A 19,370-nucleotide genomic window follows, 5' to 3' on the forward strand; every position below is an offset into this window, starting at 1 on the left:
GCACACAAACTTGCAGTTTGCATGACAAGAAGGAAGTCAATGAACACATTGAGATATTTGAAAACAGGAAGTCGTAATCTTTTTCTGATTTCTGGCGTGACCATGCTGGTTTGATCACGTCATCCCGAGAAGGGACGCCCAATAAATTTGGCAGAAAAATCTTTCCTGTGAACGGGATTGACACAAACCAGTCGCATCCGCACAAACGGAACATCGAAGGCAGGTGCGAATTGCGGATCCTGTCTGAACCAGATAGATCGGCATGCAATTATACACGGCAAACACGAATGATGGGGGCCTCGTGGGGAGCATAATAATGGAGGTGGTTGCACATGCGCGCTCGCGGAGTCCTGAAGACAAAGATGGCGACACTGAAAGCGAGAGTGAGCAGCAACAAGGGAATGAGGACAAGGAAGGAAAAGGGCTCTCACTCAAAAGAGATCGACCATGCACGCAACGCAACACGAGCACAGCCAGTGGCTTGGTGTTAGCCTGCGGTGGACAAAAAGCGTAAGAGAGACGGAGAAAAGAACCGATAGAGAAAATGACAGGTTAGGATGATGGCGTTGCTGTGGTCCCTTCCGTTTTCTCGCCCTTTCTCTTCTTTTCCTACGGAATTCATTTGGCCTTCTGAGCTGGGAATTATGAGTTCACGGACGGGGGGAAATTTTTTGCCAGAACCTGGGTCCATCGGCGTAAATATTTCTTTTGCCAGGACCTGATTCCAATGAACTAAGGGCTCGTTTGGTTCGACTTTGGAAAATGCCTTTGAGAGAATGTAAATATTTTTGAAGTAAAGGGGTTTTGAAATGTTACACTGTTTGGCAAGACCCACATTTGTAATGGGCTTTTGCTATTTTTTTTTTTAAATCTAAAAATCAAATCCGTTAGCCAGCTGCCGGATGGCCAGATTTGGCTGCCTAAGGTCCGCCCGACCAGGCAACGCCACCTATGGTTGCGCAACGCCGCTTAGGTTGCGGGTCGCACCACCCTAGGTGGTGGTCACCGGGGATGCGCAACCCCAGGCCCTCAGGCGACGGTGGTGGTTGTTGGAGAAGCCTGACTCTCAGGCGGGAAAGAAGAAGATGAATAGCGACGCGATGAACAATGAAAATTGCATCTCCAAAATGCTAATGCTCAAAGTAGCTTCTTCCAAGCATTCAACTTTCAGCATTGGGAATAAATGAGCTTTCAAAAAAATTTATCAAACGCAAAATATTTTCCCCAAGGAGTTTTGGGGCCCAAAGCACCAGGAAAGTGGAACCAAACGGGGCCTAAATGCATTGCGACCGTCGAGATCTTTGGAGCTCGCTTATGCGGCCGATAAAATCAATGATCGAGAGTCATTTGGTCCGGTGGGTTTGAGTCGAGAGAAGAAATTCTGAGACAGTCTTTGTTCTTTTTAGCTTTACCCCTTTCTTGGGTATGTCCAATTACTGACTGCAACGGGAATGGCTTTGTCTTGGATTTAAATGATGGCAATCATACGAAAAACAGCAGTAGAGACAGGACGTCTGAAACACGAATGATCGATTATGGTCCTCGTGACATTTTCTTTTCGGCTGCTCTCTGAGATTATGGGATTTTGAAGTAGTAGAGGAAGAAAGTAGAATTTTAAATTTGCGGGTGCGATCCAGAGTTGTTGAGGACCCCACGATCTAAAGCTGCAGAAGAAAAGTGATGCTCTTTTTCACTGCGTTCGACCTCTGCTGCAGTGACATTCATCAGGCGTGATCGGATCAATCCTTTTGTTTTGAATGAGCAACAGGGTGGGAAAGAAGAAGTTGTCCAAGCGAGAAGTTAGTGCTTCATCTATAAATCTTGACATCGAATACCATATAATTACGTGGACCCACGATGCCACCCACCCGAGCAACGATCTAGATAACTCTGCTATGTCGTTCTGGGTCTAGTTTCCTAGAGTATCCCAATTTTAGGTGTGGTTCTAATCTACCTTTTTCTTTTGTTTAAAAAAAAAAAATCTAAATTTAAGCTCTGTCCTAAATTTGTTCCCAACTTTATTTTTGGAATAAGTACACTAAAAATCCTAAAACTTGTTACGGAAGTACCATTGAGTCTTAGAACTTATAAAATATGCAATTAAGTTTTAAAACTTATAAATTTGAGTAATCGAGTCTTTTCTGTTAACTCATCCAACTTGGCTAATAGAAAATACCAACAATACTTTTTAAATATTTTCTCTCTCCTACATGTTAATAACATGGCTAAAACATGAAATATGAAGATAAAAATAACATTGTTTTGGTCTATTAGAACAAATTGTATTTAAATTAAATTTAAAAATAGGCACTTTTTTTTTTTTTAAAGGCAAGAAACTAGGTGACCGAGGGCCTAGCCCCTTGTTTGTAGTCGTTGAGGGTCACTGGCCACATTTGCCCTCCCACACCCTTGTCGGCCTTTCCTAATGATGGTGGTTCGGCGGAGATGGCGACGAGGGCTTACAGCCCTCAGGCTTGATATCTTGTTGTATCAAAAATTATATTTGGATCAAAACTATGTTGTTTTAACCATATCATAACCAAGTAGGATAGAGAAAATGATAAGAGAAATTACAGCAATATTTTCTGTCAACCAAATTGGATAGAATTAACTAAAAGACTTGATTGACTTGATAAAACAAACACAATTAGATAATAATACACATCATTAACTTGCCTATTGCGATGGGATGGAGGAGGTTATCATGTTCAACAACATCAGCTTGATGCAACGAAAACCATTGTGGGGGAGGAGGAGAAACAGATTAGGATTAGAAACGATAGTTAACATTGTTTTGTTGAAAATCATCGGAAGAAATCTTGATGGAGAGTAAATGTGTCATATAGATATAAATTTGGGATTATTTATGCTATAAAGATAAGTTCATTATAAATGTGTTACAATAAATATAATTTTAGGTTTTTGAAGTCTCACAAAAAATTTAAGATAAATTTATCATAGTGGACATAGTTTAGAATTTTTGGCCACGTTTTTCCATTGCTGTCTGACATTTCTGGACAAGAAGAAGATATGAACGCTAAGCTATCTCGGCTATGCAAGGCGACAAGCAGGCGGCAAAAAGAAAAGAAAAGAGTGGCAGAGAATTTAAGAAGGCGAAGAAACGAACGATTGGAAGTAGTACCAAGGTGTGCCAGAGAGAAGAAACAAACAATTTGAGACGTTTAGTCGCAATATGAACACGACCAAATGGGAACGACAGAAGGGGAAGACTCCAAACTGCATTTCGTGCGTATCTTTCTGACCTTCCTGTGTAATAGAAAATACAATGATATCTAACAGAGTGGTGGGCTGAATACGACCTAATTAATTGAAAAATTGTGGGAAGTGATGGATACCAAAGATTACATGGAATAACTCCAATTTAGATTATATACGTCTCCCGACAAGTTTGCGTGAGTGCTACGCCACACTCATGGTGCTTTTGGTCTACCTATATCGAAGACGACATTATGCACTTAACATTTGTATCATCAAACTCTTTTAATAAGGACTAAATAAGATGCCAATCACGACAAATATAAAAGCGGAGGTGTTTTATATAGTGCAAAACACGAAAGGACTGGGAATTTATATAGAAGAGCGAAGATCGATTTGAGCGATCTCACTGCATTAAGAATGGGACTTTTGTATTAATTTAGAGATGTTCTAGCTGATTACAAAAGGATAATCAGAATAGAAATCGAATATTGATACAATGGCGATATCATGGCAACTAACTAAAAATGTTGAATTGAAACTATGCTAAATCAGCACTTCCTATTACTGCCCCGCAAGGCCAAGGAATGATTAAGATTGACACTGATAACCAGGCTCAGAAAGTTCAAATTTTTCGGACTAAAAGAATTATGGGCAGCCCTAAAACCGAATTCCAGCAAGAATGTGTTCTTATTTATCTGGCTGAAAGCAACCGACAGAGAATTTATGATTTTTGTATGTGCCTCAATATGGCGATTGAAATCCAAAATAATACACTGCAAAATTGACTAGCCATATCTGTTCTAAACTATCTGAAGTTTACAAAGAATAAAAATTCCAGGGGGATAAATAAATGGACGAAGGTTGAAACCTACAATTGACCGGCTACAAAGAACCCTGGACATGTAATTAGATTAATGTTTACTCCAGCTCAACTAACTTGACTTCATTTTGCTCGCCGGATGAGAGTATTTTCACACTAACCATGCCCCTTTGCCACTCATCAAGCCCCACCAATATCAACCTCTGCGCATTTATCCGAGCTGCCCGCTTGAACACCCTTCACCGACACAAGGAGTAATCAGAGACAACAAACCAAACTTGTTCATTTGGTAGAAAATTGCAAATTACATACCATTTAAGGGGTTTGCTCTCCAAAACCAAGTCAACACTTTGATTTTTCTCCCTGAGTATAGTGGCGACAGCAGCAGCAGCTCCTTGAAGATCACCGTCCAGGGCACATACTATGTTCTCTACTTGATGGTCTAGCTTCGGTAGGAGACCCTTCTCCTTTAACAACTGCCAAAGAAGGGGAAGCTCTTCATGAATCATGCAAAATTGGAATATGACATTTCAGATTTTACCTATGCGGACTACTCTTGCACCTTTTTCTTTCCTTTAATGTGACATTTAAGCATATAGACACCAGCAGAGCACATATAATCACGTCTAGGTGTATACATCAGCAAAGCACATAATTTTTTCTGCACGGGCACACCCTATTGACCCAGTCATGAGACTCACCACAATGAAGCTCAAACAGCTTGTAACTAACTTATACTTGAGGGGGAGAAAGCTGAATGCCCAGATAAGTAAGGAACAAATAAACGAATGCCCACAACTAGAATATATGGTGCATAAAGCTGGAAGAAGGTAAGCCAACGGATTACTAACTGTGCAAATCTAAGAATAGAACCACCAGTCACCAAGCCTTGTTATCGACATGAAAATGCACTAAGAAAATGCTCTTCTTTGATGACCACTCAATTAATCTTCCATGAATATAAGAACTTGCAAGGTAAATAAACCACTATCAACAAAAGTTTCAGAAGTATCCAGGAACATACTTCCACTATGACAGCATCACCAAATCCAAAGCCACAAGCTGGAAGATCATCACCACCAAAAGTAGAGAGCAATTTGTCGTATCGCCCGCCGCCGCATATGGCTCGCAACTTTCCTTCTCGATCAAAACCCTAGGAAAGATTGACCGTTTTAAAAATGAAAAGACAGCCGATTATTAACATCAAACTGGTCATTTATTAGCAAGGAATGAGGTATTCTATGAACATGCCTTACATGAATATTAACCACAGGTTCATAAATATTTGCACACAAATTGCACATTTGCCTTGTTTTTCTCTCAGGTAAGTTTCCCATGATTGACCCGTATATGCAATAAATGAGCAGCAATTGCAATAGCAGCACTATGGAATTAATATAACTGACCTTAGAACAGTGCATTTCTAATCATGGATATGCTGACGATAGGACAAACATGCATAGATGTGACCAAAAAAAAAATGAAAGTACAGATTGACCTTGAAAACATCATGAGAAGAATACCATGGACCACAAATGGAACAGACGTGAAACTACAATTCTCCCCAAATTTTTTTCTCTTTCCTCGTGTCGTGTTAAAAGGTATCGTGAATAGTCTTCACCTCAAATACGATACCAGTGTAGTAGGCAAGCCCTCGAACAACAGATGCATCAAACTGAATCCACTCTGAATAACCAAACTTTTCAGCAAGGGAGAATAATTGTCTCAGATCGGAAATTGCTTCCCCTGAATCTCCGAGAATCTCTACATCCATAGAAACAAAGTGTTCCCAATCTGATTCAGATAATGCTTCAATGATATCTTCATTGAGTTTCCTTGACAATACTCAAAAGACCCAAGGTATATGGATCTTGTACACCTTGTGCAAAGGGATTTGAGTAGCATGTAGAATCCTCAAATTGTTAAGATTTTCAATAAGGCCGTCCCACCAAATAAAATGATAGAAAAGGGGTAGGAAAAGGTCCGAAAGGATAGGTTCTACAAAAACATGCCCTTGTGTATGAAAACTTAATCTCATGACAAACTATTACAGGAATTATTTTGCAAATTCTAGTTATTTGGTCATTACTATGTGAACATCAAAAAACTTCCCAAGAGAAACTGACCTTCCAACTTTTCCAGTGACTTTATGGAGAGAACTTGGAGAAGGTCCTCAACTGCTACCTCGGACATTCCAGCAAGCTTCAAATCTTTCTTGATATCCTCCACTGGAATTTTCCCAATCTGCTTTCATGGCAATGCCCCAAGAGGAGAAAATGGAATAAATTGTTCAGTAAAAAATTATAATGAATTCAAGAATAATGCATCTAATGTTCAGCAGTGATCTTTAGTTTTCCCATCATATGAATACAAAAATCATAAATCACACCAGGCAATGTAGTATGAACTCTTTTCCTTTTTCCCATCCATGATCCTGTTGCTTCTAAGGGTCTGTTTGTTTTGTTTTTTTTTTGTTTTTTTTTAAACACTTTTTCTGTTTTTTTGTTCTTTTGTTCCCAGGAACAAAAAAGAAACAGAAATAAGAAACACAAATTTTGTGTTTCTTATTTCTGAAACAAAACTTAGAAACACTTTTGTATTTCTTCTTCTTTTTCTTCTTCTTATTTTCTTTCTTTTTTTCTTTCGCCGGTCGCCGGCCGCCGAGGGCCGGCGAGGCGACGAGGGCGGCTCGCCCTTGGCTGGGCGAGGCTCGGCCCCGGCGAGGGTCGGCCGCCTTGGGGGCGAGCTCGAGCTCGCCCGGATCCGGCGAGGCCGAGCTCGCCCGGCCGGGCGGCGAGGCTCGGCCTCGCCGGGCCACCGCCAAGCGACGCCGACCTGGCGGTGGCTCGGCGAGGCCGACCTTGCGCCGGGCTGGGTGAGCTCGATCTCGCCCAGATCCGGCGAGGCTGAGGCTCGACCTCGCCGAGGGCCGGCGAGCCTCGCCGTGGCCGGGCGAGGCCGCCGCCCTCGTCGGCCGGTCGCCGGCCATGGCCGAGGCCGGCGACCGGCCAAAAGAAGAAAAAAAAAAAAGAAAAAGAAAAAAGAAAAAAAGGAAAAAAAGAAAAAAATAGAAAAAATAGAATAAAAATATTAAAAAATAAAAGAAATAAAAAAATTATACAAATTTACCAAACGTGTTTCTGTTTATTTTTATTCCCGGAACAAATTTACCAAACGTGTTTTTTTGTTCAAAAATTATTCCCCGGAACAGAAACACTTTTTTCTATTTTTGTTCCCTGGAACAATTTTTAAACAGAAACACAAACAAACGCATCCTAAATGTCTGCTATTTAGAATCATTTTCTAGAGATGAGAACAGAATAAAGACTACCACATTGAAGCAAGTAAAAGTACAGGAACCAGAAGAAACTTGTTAGCATATCAAGTTCTAATACAAGGAGTAAATGGGACTAACCTTGTCTATGATTACACAAACTCGCCCAAATGAATCTTCTGGAACAGAATAGGACCTCAAAACTTCCTGCAGAACCTGATCAGACACCAGAAGATATCTTTCATTCACAATTCCTCAAATCATAAGCATGGAATGAGTTAACCATGCAATGGCTGAAATAAGCTTCAACAGAGAACCTTGTATTATATGGTCATATAAATGAAGAAATTAAGAAGTGTGGCCTTAACAACCAATCAAAATCACACAAAGCTCCTCACAAAATGGTGATGGCAGTAATAACAAGAACAATGACCAAAGTCAACCAGATAGGAATATGATCCTAACAACTAAATGTAACAAAATTAAGACTAACCATATCTCATGAACTGATTATGAAGACATATTTCGAATTACTGAAGAGAGCAGCACTATCAGAGTGAAATGAATAGCAGCGCACTTAATCTAGTGTTAGTTCCGGTGTTTCCATGGTTACGTCTCGAAGGATGAGGTCCTCTCTATGCAATGGAGCCCCTTACTACATTTAATCAATGCCATTAACAATTTGTACAAATCACATTCATTGGCTCTACACATGAATTATCTAGTAATAGGTCTTTCACAATGGGATCTACCTATCCACTTTAGGTAATCATCACTTCTACTAGAATTTCCATGCTTCAAATGACCCTCCGAGGTAAAGTTCTAAACCCATTTTTAAAGGAAAAGTACAGCTTTAATGCACTTAAAATATAAGAAATAGACTTGCGACTGGTTGGCCCAGATCAACCAAGAACCTGGAAAAATTAAATTATTCCAGAACAATTGCATCAAGGTATGTTCAAAGAGTCTTTATGCATACAAAAAATATGCATACCTTTCGACTGGAGACCTTAAATCCAACGTCAGATGCAGTAACTCCAATTCGCTTAAAGAAAGTAATAATTGAAGATAGAAGTTCTGCTTCAGCCTAGTGAACAAAGATCATAAGGAAGAGTCTTATGAAAAGTTAATTGAGATACAACTGCATCCAACGTATTGAAAAAAAGTAGATAACAGTGAGTTTATTATAACAATTATGAATCATTCTACAAGAGACAGAGAAGAAAAAGAAGAACGTTGTCCATGTCACAGGCAACGGGGAAAGACAGTTTCTTTCATTAGAGCCAAGAGAATGTTTTTACCCCTCATTTCTTTCTTTCTATGCTTTTCCTTATATTGAATGTCATCATGAGAGGCTTTGAGTCTTCTTTGTGTTTCATATATCTTTGGATATTCTTCTAGTGGAGGCAAGGGAGATGATAGGAAAAGGAAGCAAAGCACATGAGAAAGTTCTTAGTTTTTATTATGGAATGTAATGACTACTCGAAACCAAAGTTTCCTTGCCATATCTCAAGAAGCACATTCACAAGAATTGTTGAAGAGACTTCAATGCCAATTTTTTTCTTTTTTGTACTAAACTAAAAGGATGGGGAGGGCCAACCAAAATGGCTACTCCTTCTGGATGTTCCCATGACGTTCCCACATCCACTACTCAATTTTCAAATTTACAACTGCAGAGAGGCCACCACTCAGCACCACTCACAACCTATTGATATGAGTTAGGCGATCCCCATCACCATAGTCCCACTTAGGTTGTAGAGGCCCTGAACCCATTTACCAAAGCGAGATGCAAACACTACTACCGCAAGCAAATTCAAACTCGTCATCTTGCATTTGCGAACATATCATGACATGTAATTACAAAACCACTGATCCAAAATTAGATTTATATTTCCATAATCCCTATTTAAACTTCATATAGAAGACAAAAATAGAGAAAAGCAAGAAAAAAGCAGTTTATATGAAGTTAGAGAAAAAGGAATCTATAGCAAAACAAAAGGTCCATTTCATTTATGGAAAAGAGCCGTCGAAAGACATTCTTCCTTCCTCTGTCGTTTGCATCACTAAGGAAAATAAGTGCATAAAAAATGTTCTCATGTCAACAAAAGTTTACGCTTAAATTCTAAAAACTGATTTATGCTTGTAAAAGGTGGAGATTATTCACCACATTCACTTAGGCCTCTACCAACATCAACTATGATCTCAGTTGTCTGGAGTTGGATCTCAATTTGAGTTCTCGTCTTTCGAGACCCAAGTCTTCAGGTTAGATCAAAATCCACAAAGCCCACCAAGAACCCAATTGTCAAGGTCTAGACCCAGCTCTCTTGCCAGAACCCTGATAGTAGGAGTCCTAACCCAGCTACAGGGAACTCTAGCCTGGGTTCCCCTCCTCTAATCCAAGGTTCTAAGCGAACAAATCAAGTTCCTTAGCCCCCAAGTCTAGACTCTGTGGAGCATGAGCTCCACAGCTTCTGCACCTGCGACCGCTAGCAACCAAAACTAGGATCACAGCTGTCGGAGCAGGGCCCCTACCCTAGACCCACGTCCCCTTGTAAAAAGATTCTGTATGGGCTTTCCAAAGCACTGGAAAATAATTCACATCATGTTTAACAGTACATCCAAACACAAGTTCATTTTTCTTGAAAACTCGTCTAGAAAGTATTTTTCCAACCTCAAATTTTCCATGAAACAAACAAAGCCTAAACCAACAGTCCATCACTGTACAAGCAAGATGCAGTGAGTGTCATCCACAATTGTTGCCAAAACTATAACCATAACAATATACCAATATCACTGATATATCAAGTTTCAACACTATCCAACTCTACATCTCTTGAAGCATGTGGTCGACATGGATCACCTTCCTCATCATACACGACATTGAATGGAATCCTCTGTTCTAATTAGGTCTGGTCTACCTAAATAAATAGGACATGGAGAGTCCTATTGTTTTCTAAGTTTTGACAGGCTTTCTTTTGTCTTACTACTGTGGGTTTGTCTTTCTTTCAGTAGTTATTCTTGTATGTGCTTCAAAAACCAACTTTTACTATTTTACATGATCTTCGGCGATACCATGATATCGACAAGAGATTTTACTACTGCTTGTAATTTTTAGCAGCCATGTCCAAAATGGTAAGCCAGATGGTCAAGTTGATACAGACTTAGCAGGACTCACCGTAACCTCAGGTACTCCGATGATGTCCATATTCCATTGATAATGCTCACGACGGCGACCCCTAGTCATTCTTTCATATCGCCAACACTGCCCTATGGCAAACCATTTGAGCGGAAGAGGTGCAGATTTTCTGGACAGAGAAAAACATGGAGATCAAATTCTGGCATCTGTACCTGGATACAAAAATCATAACTAGAATAAATAAGCAATAATAGAGAGACGCGCACTGATCTGGGGAAGATTAAGAATGCATAAATTATTTATTTTTAATACATTTAAGTACCCTTTCTGTATCACCAGCCTCGCAAGAGAAGGGGTGAGCTCGGGCCTCAAGGCGACACGGCGATTCCCCCGATCCTCAAAACAGTATAGCTGCATCAGACACGATTCTTCATTTTAAAAGGGCCACGGTCGAAATGTTAAGTTGAATTATAGTTGGTAAAACAGAAACTATATGCAAAGCAGCACACTTTCAATCCAACCACAGACCACAAATGCAAGCATTATATTTTTCTCGTCGTGCGTTAAATTCGATCAAACACATTCCACATTTGATGAAAGCAACAACATCAAAAATACTAACTTGGTCCCTTATCTCCTCCCCTGCTTTTCTGATGAACAAGGCCTCCGACTCCAGCACCGGAAAGTCGATCTCCTCGAACCCAAACAGCCGCGAAACCTGATAACCCCGACACCATCGTAAACAGAAATCGACAGAGCTTCCTCGATCACACTCAGGGGAAGATCAAACCGCTGACCTCTCTGAAGTTGTGGAAGAGCCAGCTCCGGAGGCGCATGTCCTCGGGAGGGAAGTCCCTGGTGCCTTTCGGGGGGTTGACGTCGATCTTCTGGACTTCGTCGGCGAACGGAGGAGGGGCCAGGGCTCCGGTTCTGCCGCCGCCGCGGTCGGTGTGGGACTGGGCGGAGGAGAGGGAAGAAAGGGGTCTAGGGCTGGGGGAGAAGAGGGGGAGGTTGAGGGGGTGGGGCGAGGAGAGAAATGGGGGAAAGATGAGAACTTGGGAGGGAGGAATGGTGTGAAGCAGCAGCTGAAGCGGGGCTGGAGGATGAGGAGGGAACATGGCTTCGCCGGCATTGTTGGGTCTCTCTCTTCTGTCTCTCAGTCTCTGAGAGAGGGAAAGAGAGAAGATAGAATTGCAGTCAGCTCAGTTTCCTCCGATTTTTTATTTACAAAAACTCTAGAAAAGCTTCGATCTAATAATTTTTATCAATATTCCCTAAGCTGTTAATTTTCTCCTTTTGTGTTACGTTTAACTGTTCCTTATTATTATTATTATTATTTTTTGACGAGAATCATCTAAGATTCGAGTATTTTAGTAAAATTTAATTGTGGGGATTCTAATTTGAAAGATCCATTTATTTGTGATGTCTCTATGAAGTTCAATATCCAATAACTCCTTCTAACATACAATTTTTTTTTTTAGTTCATGTCTTTCTTAAGGAAATTCTTTGGTTAAAATTATGAACTCTTTTACTATTATAATTATACTTAAGGTATGTTAGTTAACAAAGATTACCGACAAGGTTCGAATTGGGAAGTGTTAGAATTGACCTAGAAAATCGAATCGAAATTTCGAAGTTAACCAATTAGTCACCGCAATCTTATTAGTGTGCACATGATTTAAATCTTAAATGATTTGAAATAAATTATTTGGAAGGTGTAGGTGAATATATGTTGTCTAGAATATGTTGATATCCTTGTTACTCAAGTGGCAAGATATGGGAATATATGAATATGTACTTGAGATGTGGATTTTGACATAATTATGAATTTATACTATGATGTATATTCACAAAAGCTAAAAGTGTTAAAATGTTTATTGATATCTAATTTTTGATAACCCTAAGAAAATAAAAATAAAAATCACAAATAGAAAGAAAAAAACAAGGAAAAATCGATCTAATTGATTATGTTTGAAAATTTGAACTTTTGATGAATATTCAGCAAGTAATTAAAAATCTTGAATAAAGATAGGAAACAATTAAAAATTAGGTGAATAAATGACAAGAATTTTGATAAAAGGGAATGAATTGTGTAGTGTAGGAAAGAGACAGCAAAGATTTTGATAAAAGGAAAGGAATCGAAACAAGATCAAACTTATTGTAAAATCACGCTCCGAATCAAATGTAATAGAAGATGGAAACTCGGAAAATAGAGGCTGTCTAGAATCACTATAGAAAGAGCCACATGTCTCCCTCCTCCGTCGCCGAGGTGAGCAGCCTGCACCAGCGCCCGACGTCCGCTTCACCGCGATTAGCCCTCTACACGTTTTGCCTCGCCGCTCCGCCAGCTCGACGGAGCCGCCACCTTGCCGCACCGCGACGCCATTGCTCGCTACCGTTGTTCCCATCTGCGTCTCTGCCTGCAACCTAAGGCTCCGTCCACTACGCCCCCACCGTCCGGCCGCCCTCAGCGACGCCCACGCCCGACCTCCGCCGCTGACCCGCAGCACCGCCACCGCGCTGTTGTCGACGCTCGCGCCCGACGCCTCTCTCTGCACCCGCCGTTGCCGTGCCCGCTGTCGCCGCGATCTGCTGCCCGCATTTTTCAATATCAATATAAAAAGAGAGGGACAATTTTTAAATACTTTTGAGATACTGCACCGATCCAATCCCGCAGTTAAATTTAAGAAAACGGGATTCAAGATGCAAGCCACTCGCCACAAAGGAGACTTTTTCATCAGACAGCCTCCGCGTCTCCTTTTGCCTGCACCAAAGCGCCGGACGCCTGATCAAGAAAAAACTCGAAATCCTTATTTCGTTGCACTTCGGCGCTGCACCACCACAGCCTGACGCTTCGCCTCCACCGCCAGCAGCCTCCGCTTGCGAACCTAGCGCCTCCTCCGCTCCGTGCCTGCACCGACAGTGCCGGACGCCAGAGCAGCGACACCCCTGCTCCACCCACTTGCAGCGCCGCGCTTGACAACGAGCAGCGACCCCTGCCTGTGCCTCTGCCCGACGATCGTGCCAGCAGCTCGCCCGCAATCCGACGCCCACGGCCAGCCTCCACCTCTGTCCTCGGCGACCACCCGACGCCGCACCTCCGTTTTGCCGCAGCCTGCGCTGCCACCGTCGCCGCCTGCCGGTTCGCCCGACGCCGCTCGAACGCCGCGCACACTCCCCGTCGTCTGCGTTTTTCCAAACCTTCTGTCCCCCTTAGTTAGTTTAGTTTAGTTTAGTTTATTTTTATTTTTATTTTTCATTTACTTTATTTTATTTATTTATTTTAGTTTAGTTATTTAAATTGGGACATTGAATACCAATGTTCATTTTATGAATCTTGTAGGCATTAACTGTAAGGGTTTTGTCCAAAATTATTGTAATTATTAATTTGAGCCATAAGAGGTTGGATCATTTTTTTAATTATATTAATTTTTAGGCTTTTTGATAGTATTTTAATTATTAAATCATTATAATTATTAATTTGATATTTCGAATCAGATTTTTAATTATTTTGAATATTTTTTATATCGTAATATTTAGGGTTAAAGTAATTGTTAATTTAACTCATGAGATAATTATTTTTCAATTATTTTAATCCTTTATTTGTTGGATATTTTGATAGTTTAGATGTAATGTTTATTTGATAATTGCTTGTCTTGAAAAAAACACTAAAAAATATTTAAAAAATCAAAATCTTGCATTGGAATATGTTGGTTTCATAAAGTAGGGTTGCGTTTTTAGATTGCATGTTTTGATAAGTTTTGGAATAGATTAGGATGGGTTTTAAATAATTCTTTTTTTCATAGATAAAGGCTTAGACAATCTTCACACATTTTAATAATCTCATTTTTCTAAAAAAAATATTTTTTTAAGATAGAATAGGGTTTAAGTCAAATTAATCCCTAAAATAAATTAGAAAATTATTCATTTTAGATAGTTTAATTAGGGTTTTTATTAATTCCGAATTTCAATAAAAAATACAAAAAAAATTAGGTGCATGTCTAATAGTTTGCATAATAGGTTCATTTAATTAGGATTTGCTTGTTAGTAAAATTAGGTTATGTAGTTAAAGTGCATGCTTTAATTTCGAGATAAAAGAAAACCCAAAAAATTGTTTGCTTTGTGTGTTTATTTCTTTTGAAGCAATTTGTTTAATTCATTGAGTGTTTAATAATGATTGAGTGCCCTTGTGATTATCATATTGCATGATAGTAATTTAAATTAAAATAAATCCAAGCTATAAAAAAAAATAAAAAATCCAAGCTGCCTGCAAAAACATTTTTTGAAAATAAAAAGAATGGTATCAAAAAGACATTAGAGATATCTGGTGTAATTAAGTCCCCGTACCCAAAATTTCACGTTCGTAGAAGTAAAATAATTCTCCCATTATTTTATTTAAGGTGTTTAATTGACCTACCATAAACTGATTAGTAACGACTCATAGATAAAATTAGCAATCTAAGTTGTTGTGAATTGGTATGGGCTTGAGAGAGCCCAAGCTAAGTTTAAGATTTAGTAGTCCATTAACCTAAACTCTAGATGGTGCATTCGAAATTTAGGTCGCAACAATGTCGTATATGGTTTGGGATGCAATTGCCTAAAACATATAAAATACTATTGACACATAATTTTTTTTTCCAAAAATTGTGTTTATATATTTCTAAAAAAATGGAACTTCTTTTTCTACAAAAATAATTCATATCAAATTTTCAAATATAAATTACTTAAGCACTTAGTATAATTTTTAAATGAAATTATTTTTATTGAAATCTACTTTCCACAAAGAAGAATAAGAAGAAGATTAGGGTCGAGGAGTTGAATGCGACTAGCCAAGCCTTGGGGGGGTTAGATTGCAATTGAAACAACAAATTGGGGCCAAAATGAAATTTCAAAAGTTGGGGGTCAATTCGCAAATTTTACAAAATTTGCTTGCGCCTCTAAATCATCATTTTCATCATTTTAATCCCTAATTAAGGTTGACGTTGAGCTTGGGCTGGTTGAATTGATCAAACAAAGCCAAAATGACCAAATTAAATGAAACTAGTCATCCTTGAGCAAGAAAATAAATGGATTGATTAAAACACTCAAGCTAGCTGCCAAAACTCAGACCATAATTTGGCCACAATTTGAAGCTACTGAGTAAGCAATTTCACGATCTCACCATATCTTGCTCATCTGCCTAATTGAAATTATCTTTGACCGAGGTGGAACGTAATCGCTAGGTGTGTAAACCGACCAAAATTAGCTACGGATAAGCTAATGAAGGAGCACGGACATTTCGACAAAATGAGCTAGCTCAGTAGCATTACATGTTTGAGAATTGGATAAGGTTTGAGAGTTGGCGAAACAACTTATTTGGCAGGCTTGGTGTTTGTGCAAGGACCAACCAAAAGCTGGCTCAATCTGGTGTAATAGCTCTTTGAAGCAAGCTCTTTTGAGGTATAAAAAGTTGGAGACAAAATGGCGCATGGGGGAGTTCTCCATGACCACCAAAAACAACTCAAAAACCCAATTTCAACTAAGAAATTTCAAATAGACTGAGAGAGAACGTAATTTTTACAAACTTTCGGCCGAAAAATGCCTAAAGCTTCAACTAGAGAGTGAATTAAACTTGAAGATCTTTCCAACTATAGGTAGCAGGTCCCAAATGGAGATCGTGAAGACCTCCTAAGCCCCTCAAAAAATGCCCTCTTAGCCTACAAGGAAGTAAGTATAAATTTTTTTCTAAGCATTCGAGGGTTGGTCACGAGAGAAGAAAAAGTAAGATTTTGAAAGAAACGAGAGAATGTTAAACTAAAAAAACTTATTGGGGGGTCAAAGTAGAAACGTTCTAGCTTAATCAAAGCTTGGTTTTGTCCCTTGATCAGTTCTAGGATAGTTCGAGTTAAGGTGAGGAGAGTGCATCATAGTAAGCCCACAAACCCAGAAAACCCAGAAATTTTTTTCGTGTGTTGAGCCGATGGGTCGCGGGTAGGGAAAAGTGAAAGTTTTTGAGAAAAAACGTGGGATATTTGAGGAAAACCAAGTCTCGGGAGTTAAACTAGGATACATATAGTTGGGTCGGGTGCCAAAAGAGTAGGCTAAAGAGAAATGGGAGTAGGCTTTTGGATGCTAACCAGACACCTTTGTGGTAAACTTTCTTCCTTGCAGGTCTGCTTTCCTAGAGTTGAGGAGGCCCAGTTTGTGCGATTTCGGGAGGTAATTTCTTGGTTCTTTTGGCCGAGAACCGCGTGATACGCCCACTAGGAGTTCTATGAGACATTGACGGGTTAACTTGTGTGAAAATGAATAAAAGATGGGCTATGGGCCAAGGTAGTTTGCTGGGTTTTAGCATGAGTTCCTCTATACCGTGAGTGATGAAGGTTAGTTGGAGAGGTCGTTTTGATGTGTGTAGTTAATCATTCTCCATGATGCTTGTTGCATTTAAAACCCCATGTTACATATTTGTGAGATGCTCATGAATGTCTCGCGTGTAATAACTATCGAGGCTTCAATCTAGGCAACTGATCTATTTGTCAAATCTGGGTTTGCAAAAACAGGTCGATCCCATACTTTTGAGGCTAATTTTGATTGTGTTATTGTGTTTTTTGGGATCTTAGTCCCAGTTGATATTAATCTATGCATGTTTTAGTATAACATTGATGCTAACTGCACACTGGTCGAGATTAACCACAAACATGAACTTGCAGAAATTGATCTCGCAAGGCCAATGCCCACTAGTTATTTGATGAAAAAGCCCAAATTGAGTTTCAATCTTGAAAAGGTTGATTTGAGCTTGGTTATTGTAATATTCATCTTATGAAATCAAGCATAGATCAGTTTAATGAAATTAATTTTTAAAAACATACAAAAAAATGAAAATTAAAAAACACAAAAAAATAGATTAGTGCTAAATTAGGTTGGAAATGACAACTTCAAAATTTTCCTAATTTGGTGCTATTTTTTGTTATTATATAATCATCTTTATAAATAATCCATCTTGTAGAGATTTGAATTATTTAGTGTAATTCCATGCATATTTAAATTCCCATATAGCTCACAAAAGATCTTGTCCTAGGGCTCTATAACAAGGCTATGTGTATTATTTGCCCCACATATATCGAGTTTTATTCCTCGTAACTTTACTTAGGAGCTTTCCATTCCCAAGTGTTTACTTCAAGTCATTTTAACAGCTCATTTGTTAATTTCTTTTAAAGAATGGTTAGGTCTAGATTAGGATCATAATGAACACCCTTCAATAACATTTGCATTATCATTTAGTGGCTTTGATACATTTTAGATCATAATTGATAATTAGGATTGTATGACCACTTAGATAACAAACTTCCAAGTTAATGGTACTGAAAGGATATTAATAGATACACCGCCCGCGATGGCCGCGATGGTTAGAGTTTTCTTTCCAACCGAGGAGGGAGGGGTTTAAAACCCCGTGTCCCCATTGCGCGACTCACCTGTGGTTGGGTCTGTGGTGGTGGCCCAATTCGCCCCGGATTTACCCCGCTGGTTGTCGATTGTACGGGGTTCGGGTCATAAAAAAAGAAGAATGGTATTAATAGAAATATTAGCAAAATCAAGTCCTAACCTAGAATATTTTATTGGCATTGAAAAAGAGACAATACTCCCGCATTTTGTTTGGTTTCTAACAGACCTCAAAATGGTTAGTGGCGACTTCTTAAAATTTATAAGATTTGAAGAACTTAAAACAAAATCCAACGTTGTGTATAATATAGGCTTGGGTGAGCTCACGCCTAATCAATTAGCCACTCTGCTCACCTGTTTTGGGCAATACCCATAAATTTGTTCCCTCGACAAACCGAACCAGTTGGAGGATCACGACAAATACATGTTGTATTCTTAGAGTGATCGAAATATCCTATTTTGTATATGTAATAATTAAGGAATAAGTTCAATTTATATAGTACATCGATCAAATATATAATTGACATTTCCTAAATTATAGTGCTACCGCAAAACGATATGTGATATTATTCATTGGTTATTATTATATTGTTATACTCTAGGGTCAAGTGGTGAGATAATGTCATAACTTAAACCTAGAGAGTTTATTTACTGAGTTTGAGTTCACCCCAGTATATTTAACAAATTGGTTGAGTTTGAAGTTCAGAAGCTTTTAGATAAATGCTTCCAAATATTGCTTTTAATGATTGGGTCATAGTGCACAAAAACAGTAGGAGTTTGTACCTTGTATTGGAAGTTTCAATTATGTATTATTGTGTACATGATTTGAGATTAGATTATTTGTCCTCTCGAGGTTTAGAATTTATGAGAAATCAGGTCGTGACACTTGTCACTTGCCATTGCCTTGACCTTCTCGTCACTCCTTACTTGCTTTCTACATTGAAGTGTCTCCCAGCCTCCCTATAATGCTGGCCATATGAGAGAAGGGGGAGGCGGGGAGGGTCGAAATAAATATTTCGGGGACCGTTAGCAAAATGATTAAAATCAATTTTGAACTAATTGAGCTTACTTTGTTATTTTCATCTCCCAAAAATGCAAGAAACTAACGTACCTAATTCCAAATAAAATTCCAAATGCTAGACACAAACTCAAACTATGACTTAAGAGTCTTCAGGGGCAATGTTAATGGATCGAAATTTTTAGTGCGGTCAAAGATAAAAGGGAAAGCAAGGTAATATTTTTTCAGAAAAAACATGCATTAACAATAGAAAAGAAATCTGCTAGTGGGGGCAATGCGGTTGCACTGTCCCTCAATACGACCGATTGTGCGGTAGGAAGTGGTAGGGCAGCGGCCAACGGTGGTGTTAACAATCTGAGAAATTTAAATGTGAAGATTTGACTGTTCAGGCGTGTTAATAGTGATTTTGAAACTGATCTTTTGGGTGCTTTTCGTTGGGTGGACATTTTGAGGATCAGCATGCAGTAGCTTTCCGTCATTGAGA

General features: G+C 39.2%; 1 protein-coding gene across 1 annotated transcript; it reads right to left on the reverse strand.

Annotated features, from left to right (window-relative positions):
- Positions 1 to 3,877: 3,877 nt before the first annotated feature.
- On the reverse strand, positions 3,878 to 11,650 carry LOC104426340 (histidine--tRNA ligase, chloroplastic/mitochondrial). The gene is made up of 11 exons (XM_010039349.3): positions 11,247 to 11,650; positions 11,072 to 11,167; positions 10,772 to 10,860; positions 10,489 to 10,618; positions 8,308 to 8,400; positions 7,455 to 7,529; positions 6,166 to 6,283; positions 5,661 to 5,803; positions 5,064 to 5,192; positions 4,352 to 4,515; positions 3,878 to 4,276 (listed from the first exon to the last, which is right to left on the reverse strand). Exons 1-11 carry the CDS (start codon positions 11,565 to 11,567, stop codon positions 4,138 to 4,140), a joined length of 1,497 nt encoding a protein of 498 aa, XP_010037651.2. The 5' UTR covers positions 11,568 to 11,650; the 3' UTR covers positions 3,878 to 4,137.
- Positions 11,651 to 19,370: the final 7,720 nt, after the last annotated feature.

This window comes from Eucalyptus grandis, chromosome 11 (genome assembly GCF_016545825.1).
Source record: "Eucalyptus grandis isolate ANBG69807.140 chromosome 11, ASM1654582v1, whole genome shotgun sequence".
NCBI lineage: Eukaryota > Viridiplantae > Streptophyta > Magnoliopsida > Myrtales > Myrtaceae > Eucalyptus > Eucalyptus grandis.